General features: G+C 32.7%; 1 protein-coding gene across 1 annotated transcript; it reads left to right on the top strand.

The window, feature by feature from the left end:
- Positions 1–1552: 1552 nt before the first annotated feature.
- LOC132302593 (glycosyltransferase BC10-like) lies at positions 1553–4463 on the top strand. Its single transcript, XM_059799500.1, has 2 exons — positions 1553–2502; positions 3651–4463. Exons 1-2 carry the CDS (start codon positions 1915–1917, stop codon positions 4293–4295), a joined length of 1233 nt encoding a protein of 410 aa, XP_059655483.1. The 5' UTR covers positions 1553–1914; the 3' UTR covers positions 4296–4463.
- The last annotated feature ends 5074 nt before the right edge of the window (positions 4464–9537 follow it).

The following is a 9537-nucleotide window of genomic DNA, read 5'->3' as shown; positions in this document are numbered from 1 at the left end:
CATATAATGAACTCGGAATTGTTTTTTTTACAAATTCAGCTAGATGTATTAATAAATAAATGAAGAATACAAGTTTTTAGTATCCTTTTTGATCGCTGGACTCGATTCATGGCAAGTTTTTTGGGTTGCTACATATTAATATATAATATACCAGGGATAGATTTTTACCAGCCATATATATACTATTGTTAGATTGGGAAATAAGTTTTATTTCTTTAAACCTAGACACTACATATATATATATATATATATATGATATGTCTTAATAGTTTATAAAACTATTATTTATTTTTAGCTCTAGTGATTGTTTTATTTATACATTTTGTATAAAAATATATCATCCAATAACAATCAACCAGTATCATGTCTGAACCTCACATAATTTTTAGGTTTGATTAGTTAATGGAATAAAAGAGAGGAATGAGAAAGAAAATATGTTAATGTGTCTGTGTAAAAAGGTTGTAAAATACACAATAATTTTATATATTGGTGACTTGGCAATGTATCTTAACTGACTGTTAGAGATTAAAAAATATATATTACTCTATACGTAATATATATTTTACACAAAAAAGTATTTTAACAGACGACTGAGATGCTCTTATATTCCAAAAAATGAAATAAAAGCTTAATTCATGCTTTTGTCTTCACATGTAAACTTTTTTTTAATATGTTTTAGGAACTTTATTGACACAATGCAATACACAAAGAGTTTATTTTTGGGTCGGTTTTTTATATTAATATTTGGAAGGAAAGGTGAGACTAACCATATTTATAAGGGTAGTTGTGTAATATAAAAAATAAAAATAATAAAAATAAAAATAAAAATTATCATTAACGTGGAGTTAGGGGTAGAGGTGTTTACTTTTGGGTCCCTTTTTTTATAGAAATTTTTTTTTTTTTTTGAATGGGTCCTGCTAGAAAAGACGAAAAATTAGAAAGAGAGGCGGGACTGTAGTTGTGAAATATAAAAATATATATCATTAATTTGTGAAGTTAGGAGTAGAGGTGTCAATTTTTTTTTTTTTTTAAATGAAATACAAACGTAGAAAAGTATAATACAATCGGCAAATTCTATATGCTAGGATTTAGTATGGAATTAGGTTGACCTTTCAACTTTTTTTTTTAATTTATTTTTATTATATTTTTAAAAATAAAATAGATATAAAAAATAAAACTAGAAACAGGGCACTACTTTTTTTTCAATTCATTTATTTATATTTATATTATATTTTAAAAAATAAAAACTAGAAACAGGGCAAGCACGGATTGGGCGTGTTTGGACAAAGATATTTTGACCTTTCGTTCGCTGCGAGTTTCCTAGCTGCCAGAGGGGCGTGTTTGGACCATCCACCGTAATTGAAGGTAGACTTGCCTAGTCAAGACTTTGGTTCCGCCATATACGTGTTTTAATAAATACCAGAATAAGTAACACCCAAAATTAAGACTATTAGAGACCCCATTTGATACCAATCATACGAGTGCTTATTCATAAAATGGTGTTTACGTTTATTAATTAATTACAAACTTTGCACTTTCCTAGTCACACATCACATACGACAACATATTTTTATACAAATTAAACCAGTATTTGAATACAAGTTGAAACTTCAAATTAAGAGTCCTACTCCAACCCTTACATATTACAAAGGCTGCAGGCCCTCTCCATCAAATTTGGCGCATCCTCCATCTTTTCTCTCTGTTCAATTCCTTCCTCTTGATTCCCCTTTCCAACGACATACATATTCATATCTATATCATATTCTATACAAGTTGATACAGAGATATATATAGAAGTTGATACAGAGATACCCTTTTCTGTGGTTTTGAGAAGGAAACATCGAATTTCAATTTTAAATTCGGCATATACTTCCTTTTTTTCTCTCTCTCTGCTTGCTTTCTCCGTCAAGAACAATGAAGACTCAAAATCAACAAATTCCAGTATTGGCCTCAGCTATGAAGCTCTTCAATGCACCATTCCAGTTTGCTAATCTCCTTTCATATGTCATCATCTTTGCTTTCGGTCTCACCTTTGGTATCATACTCAGTTTCCATCTCCAAAACTTCTCATTCAATCTCCGCGTTACTCAATTATCCCTCTCCACTTCACAATCACCGCCACTGCTGCCGCCACCGCCAATGCAGCCAGCGCCACCAGCACCGCCATCAATCCCGCCAACCACCGGAGATTCCAACAATAGTAGCACTCATATTGGACTGGGAGATTATGTAAAGCCGCCTCGCGTCATGCACGACATGGAGGATGGTGAATTGCTATGGAGAGCCTCAATGACTCCGAGGATTCAAGAATTTCCATTCAAGAGAGTTCCAAAGGTTGCCTTCATGTTCTTGACTCGAGGACCGGTGTTGCTAGCCCCGTTGTGGGAGAAGTTCTTCAAAGGACATGAAGGGCTCTACTCGATCTACGTCCACTCTGATCCGTCTTTCAACGGATCAGAGCCTCGAAATTCAGTATTCCAAGGTCGGAGAATTCCCAGTAAGGTCAGTCATTTAACATATAGTTTCTCGACATCTTCATCAATTCCATATTATGACTAGTTTCTTGAATGAATATTTTCTGTCAAAACAAACATTAGTCGTAGGAGAGAATTAATTAACCACTTACGTTTATTAAAAAAGTTATTGCGTTTTAAATTAGACTTTGATTCTTATTTTAACCAATTAATTAAATTAGTGAATGAAGTGAAATTGGGGAAAGAATATATTGAATAGCAATCAACTAGCTGTTATTGTCAAGGCAATATAGGTGTACTTGGATCCATGTTCTCCCAAATCAATGCAATTCCCATTCCGGAATAGCATTAAATTGGTTGGCTTGTGTGTGACCAAAAATTAGGGCACGCATATTAAGTACATTAAAAGCAAAATGGACTATACCCCCAACTTGAAGGTACAAAACCTTATCTTTGTGACCCCCAACGAAGTAAAGAATCAGTACATTGCTTCATTGTCAAAATAGAATGATCTTAGAAGGGATATAATATAATAAAATTTCTTTGATTGTTTGATTGTTAGTTGGCCATTGGCTCTTTTGCTACCTTAATTTTTTTCTGTCCGCACGAAGAGTCCTGAAAGGAGAAGGCTGAAATGCCAACGTAAGCCTATTATTGAATTCACCTGACCACAGATTTACTTGACAATTTGTTAGGTGATTCCAATGATTGATGTAAAATTACAAGCTCTTATATAAAACATATATTTATCTTTCATATTATAAAGAAATTTGGACTTCGGATTGATGTGACAAATTAAAATATGAAAGCAACTATTTGCTTTGCTAAACCTTGTAAGTCGGTCATAGAATTGCAGTTGGTGGAGGCCGTTATGGGGAAGATTCTTCTTCCTTTCTGAATTCTCATAATTTGCAAAAATTCCATACACGTCTTAGAGTTTTTAAATGGTGGAGAATCTATACAATTGAAACAACATTTCAACAAACAAAGAAAAGTCAACATGAACAAGTTGCTCTCATAACACTGCTGCATGTAACAACCATAAAACCAAAGTTGAAGTTTCTCACGACAATATGACGTAGATACATACACATATACACATATATAGGGTCACATTTATGTCACATTTGATTAGTTGATGAACCATATCTTATACAATTTTACTATATGATGCAGGGAGTCGAATGGGGAAAGGTGAACATGATAGAAGCAGAGCGTCGCCTACTAGGCAATGCTCTTCTCGACATCTCAAACCAACGATTCGTTCTACTCTCGGAATCATGCATTCCTCTCTTCAATTTCTCTACCGTTTACTCTCACCTCATCAACTCCACCAAAAATTTCGTAGAGGCCTATGACCTAGAGGGGCCAGTTGGTCGTGGGCGATATAGACATCAAATGAGTCCTACCATCAGAATCGAACAATGGAGGAAAGGATCACAATGGTTCGAGATGGATCGAGACCTTGCCATAGAGGTCATCTCTGACAAGAAGTATTTCCCATTGTTTCAGAAGCACTGCAAGGGTTCGTGTTATGCTGATGAACACTACTTGCCAACGTTTGTGAGCATGAGGTTTGGGGAGAGGAATTCGAACCGGACTTTGACTCGGGTCGACTGGTCGAGAGGCGGGCCCCACCCGGCTAGTTTTTTGAGAAACCATGTGACCATAGAGTTCTTGGAGAAGATGAGGAGTGACAGCAGATGTGAGTACAATGGGAATACAACCAATGTGTGCTTCTTGTTTGCAAGGAAGTTCTCCACTCATGCATTGGACAGATTGTTGAGGTTTGCACCAAAGGTTATGCAGTTCAACAATTAAGCCTATATAAATGTACAGCCCATCATCAATTCTTTCTTTGTAACATTTTGAGGACACAACAGACGAATGACCTCAAAATATGTAATTCTTTCATTTTATTCTCCTCAGTATAGTGTACTTTGTGTTTCAATATAAATTGAAAATTTTCAATCGTACAAATTATGTAAACATGCATGTGGTGGTATACATTGGATTTTCATAGAGGAGTGCTAGCCGTAGTCTTGAGCTATATAGTCAGCATTTACTGATTGGTCAAAATATAAATCATAAAAGTCATAATTAATGCATATTTTTTATTTTTTATTTTTATGGAACTTTAAAACAAAAATTTTTAAGACAAAATTACCCTTTAAAATTCTTTCCTCTTTCTCCTCTACTGCGTGTGTACACACACACACATATATATATATACAAATATAAATATAAATATAATTTTCATACTTTCCTTTGTTATTGATTTTTCCTTTTTTTTCCCTCTCCTCTCTAAATTCATATATTCGTGAATGATTAAGATAGAAGAAGAAAAAAAAATAAACCCTTATATGAAAAGATTATTCCCTTTCCTTATATGAAAAAGTTCAATCGTCTTATATTAATATATATGCTCCTTGATGGATTGGATTTTTATCATTTTAAGTTTAATTAAAGTAATATTATGAGATTGAGTTTTGGTTGAAATAAAATTGTAAAATTTAAGTTTTAGTTAATATGTGAAACATTGAAATAAAGATGAGGATGATTGGAATCTCTTCACAATATGATATGATTTATATATATCTATAGATGCACACGTAAAGAAATGAAATGAAATGAAAGAGAAAAAAAGAGGAAAGGAAAGAATCTTTTCATATAAGGATTTTAAATTTTTTTTTTTTCCTCTTTCGGAATCATTCACGAATATGAATTTAGAGAGGAGAGGGAAAAAAGGAGAAAAATAATTATAGAGGAAAGAATAAAGATTATATATATATACACGAGCGCGCACTAAAGAATAGTAAGTGGGAAGAATTTTAAAGAGTAATTTGGCCCTAAAAGTTTATGTTTTTAAAGTTTCATAAAAGTAGGATAGACACTTTCGCAAGTTCCAACTGTTTTGGGGATTTGTTATGCACTGTGTTTTTCCATTTGCTTCATTTTCTTCCTTAGATGCTTGGTCCTGAGACGAGGACTCCAAGCTTTGATAAATTATTAAATGATTTAATTTTGTATTTGGATGTACGATTTCCCTAAAGGTCAGCTACAGTAAGAGTGAATTGCAACTAAGTTCTAGGGGTTATGAGATATAACAAACTTCCAATGATGGACAGCTTCTGTGGTTAACTTGAACCGATTCAAGATAGCTGAACCGGTTTAAAGAAGTAAAGCTTCGTTTTAAAAAATCATACTGGCCAACTTGAACTGGTTCAATATCTTTGAACCGAGTCATCTTTTTTCTTTTTTCCCGGCATTTTATTTATTTTATTTTATTTTATTTTTCTTTTTTGCCTTAGGATTGTGTGAAACTCGGGTTTTCCAAACTTTATAATGGGACCAGTCACTTCTTGTTTTGCTAGTTAAATGCTTGGATTGCCACTGCCTCGTATAATCTCTTTACTTATTTTTTTTTATTCTGATTGTATCTACACACCCTTTTCGGGTTGCTAACTCAACGGTAGAGTACTCAGCTTTTAAGTGCGCCTAGAATCTTTTACACATTTGGATGAAGCGAGGGATTCGTCCATATCATTGGGAAAGTTTGGAAGACCACGACTGATCCTGAAAGGGAATGAATGGAAAAAACAGTATGTCGTATCAATGAAAAAGTATTGTGCGTTTTATAGTGATTTTGGATACCAAACAAATGCATGCAAAAACCTGAGAAGGCATGTTAAAACGCTGATTGCAAAGGCAACTAAATGACTAGCCAAAAAGAAATCACGCCAATCGCGACCTCTAATGTCATAAAATGACGAAATGAGGGATTCCCTATGTGATACCCCCGAATTTCCGAATGCGGGTTGGCTAAGCCCACGCCCGAATACCCGAGGATATCAAAACAAATTGATAATAAACGAACACAGAGTACAAAAGAATAAAGAAGAATAAATAAAATGCTGACAAGAAACTAAAATGATAATTTAATAATAAACCTCATAATATATTTCCATTAATTAATAAACTCTTCCGATACAACTGATCCTCCAAAATACAACTCGGGAATTCATACTGTGTGGACCCCTAGAAAATCCAAACTAAACAAATGACAGTAATCTAAAATAGGAAACTGAATCATAAAGGAACTCCTATGTAGCATCGGAAGAATGAAGTAGACTGATCCCCGCTCAGCACGAACAACCTCTACTCGTGACGAACACCTGAAAAATAATGGTGGGTCAGGCCCACAAACAAATTATACTCTACTACAGTCCAAGCAGAGATTCGATACACGTATACATCCTAGTCAATCCAACAGTAACTAGTAGTCCGTATATATATATATACACAATAAAGGAACCTCACTAGACTATAGGGTTGTCTCAACCTGAATAGTAGGCAACATGTAAAACGCACATATAGTGGGCATGAGTACCTAGACCTACCAGGGTACACAACTACACTATATCTAACTACACATCCTTGGCGATATACGCGCCCTAACCATTGATCCTGAGACTCAAGCTCATATTATGGCACCATACTTATATATATATAATCTAGTAACCATCATATCCAGTATAAATTAATCCTCCATAAGTCATTCAACTTGTTCAGCTGACCTAACTTGAATATAAGTATGACTTAACATTTTAGTTAATTCATTCCCATATATAATAAATTAATCCTCCATAAGTCATTCAACTTGTTCAGCTGACCTGACTTAAATATAAGTAGGACTTAACATTTTAGTTAATCCATTCCCTTATATAAAATAGGTAGGACTTAACTGATAAGTTAATCCATCCCTAGAATGCCACCGTCCCATACTGGTGCATTAAATCACACAATCCAACAATTGATGTAACAATTAAGGAAATACATCAAACATTTCATAAATAACTATGATAAATATGATATCAAGTTATCACATAATAGGAATGACTTATTATTTCTTTAAACTTCCTATATCATATGTCTTACACAAACTAAATCTTATGCATGATGATATTTTATTATACCGTTAAATAAGGATTCTCTATATCCAATTCATCCTACACATTTAATCTCAATTGCTAAAATATTTTAAAAGATTAAATCCATTCGTTTGTTTAAAACATTCAAATAGCAAGCATAATTATGATTGAGTCTATTTAAATTTATTAAAACCCAAACCTAGTCCCTATTTAATGTTCAGGAATCCTAGACATGTTTCTACGTTCCATCATTCCACAGATAGGAAAAATACATAATTTAAACATGTAAAAATTCACATAAGAAATCAAATCAAAATCATGCATTTTATCAATTCATAACACAAGAACAGATATGAACCAATTTCATAAAACCTATATTCTAACCCAATTAAACATGCATAATTATTTAATTTTATGTGTTTAATAAATCCTGGAATTTCTTAGGCATGTACAGAAACACGAATCAAAGGGAAAGAGATAGAAGAAGAACTTGCCTTAAATTTTCGGATCGAAAGTTAAACTTCTTCTTTCTTGATCTTCTCTCTACAGGGTTTTTCTCCACATTCCTTCATTTTCCTCCTTCCCTCTCTAACACTATCTCTCCAGTATATATCACGTGAATATTTCTAACCCCCTTTTACAACCTATAGCTATATATTTATAGGCTAAATAAAATAACCCTAACCTTTTTCCCAATCCAAGTCAACTAAAAAAAAAATGAAAATAAAAATATTAAAAAGGTAAGCAAAATATGTTACGTATATAATTTATGTATATGTTTATTAAATAAATAAATTATACACATTACATTATTTATTAATGGATTATCCAATAATATTTAAGTTACCATAATATAATAAAGCAACTTAAAACATAACACGTATCAAATCTATGTATATTTTTATTATTTAAATATAAAACATATACATCAAATTAAATATTACTATCCAAGTTATCATAAAAATAATTAATAAATTACTTTCCTTTTTATATATGTATATAATATATATCTATATTTACACATACATTATCCATGGGTAATAATTCATACACATCCAACCTCCTATCCAAGTAGTCCATGGGATCCAATTGGTTGGCCCATTACTACTAACCATAACCATAAAAGAAAAATAAAATAAAATAATAAGAGAAAAGAAAATATTTAATTTACAATTAATCAAAACATCATTTAAGCACATAATCTAATTAAACAATTAACACATAGACAAATATAAATAATACATAGACACATAATCAAATAATCAAGTAATACCTAATTCAATTAAACACATAAGCAATTAGTCAAATAATTAATTAAATAATTAAAAAATACAATTAAAACAAATAAATAAATACCGAGACTATCCTTTTAAAATTAGGGGTATTACATTCTTCCCCCCTAATAAAAGGAATTCCGTCCTCGGAATTCACCCTTACTTTCTTCCATTATGCTTGGAAACTGTGAGCGAAAAACATCCTCATATTCTAAATAGACGCAACCTCACTATAAGGGCTCCACTTAACTCCAATATACCAAGTGGTATACAGAATTCCTATATTTTAAGAAACACAATAATCATACAATGCGTAGGTTGTATCAATTAATAACGTAATCCTCCTATGTCGACAAGGGAATGATCTACATAGCTCCAAGTGCCATAGAATATATGCACAAACTCCTATGCACCCAGCGCTAATAATTTGGTAACGCTAATTCAGAGGTGACTGCCTCAATTGCGAAACACAATCTTCTAAAAGTCAATGTAATAAGTAAAATTGACCTTTCTCCAAAAATCGTCTTTCTTCCTATATAGAAAACAGAACGAGCAAATTACTCCCTGATAGAAAAACTCTAGTATACGAGTTCAATTATTTACAACATCCTACTGTTGCCTCCCAATCGCGCACAGTTCAATATAAAGGGAAGTATCTATTTCCGACATATTTATAAATGAAGTCGAGGTCTGATTGTACAACCCTTACTTCCATTTCCAACCAACAAATGAGAGGTATGCATTGTGAAAGATACAAAACCTCCAAAGTTGTCACACTAACCTCCTTGTGCCAACAATATCACAGACAAAATTCCGACAAGTGAAGTAAACACTTCCAATAGTCCATGAAAATCTAGG

The sequence above is a fragment of the Cornus florida genome, unplaced genomic scaffold, assembly GCF_030987335.1.
Source record: "Cornus florida cultivar Cherokee Brave unplaced genomic scaffold, ASM3098733v1 CherokeeBrave_3.0.0_Hap2_Chr04, whole genome shotgun sequence".
Lineage (NCBI taxonomy): Eukaryota > Viridiplantae > Streptophyta > Magnoliopsida > Cornales > Cornaceae > Cornus > Cornus florida.
This window is presented reverse-complemented; position numbering and strand designations above follow the sequence as displayed.

Coding starts and splice junctions, on each gene's coding strand:
- LOC132302593 (XM_059799500.1), top strand. CDS start 1,915: ATGAAGACTCAAAATCAACAAATTCCAGTATTGGCCTCAGCTATGAAG. Junction 2,503..3,650: donor GTCGGAGAATTCCCAGTAAG/GTCAGTCATTTA, acceptor TATATGATGCAG/GGAGTCGAATGGGGAAAGGT.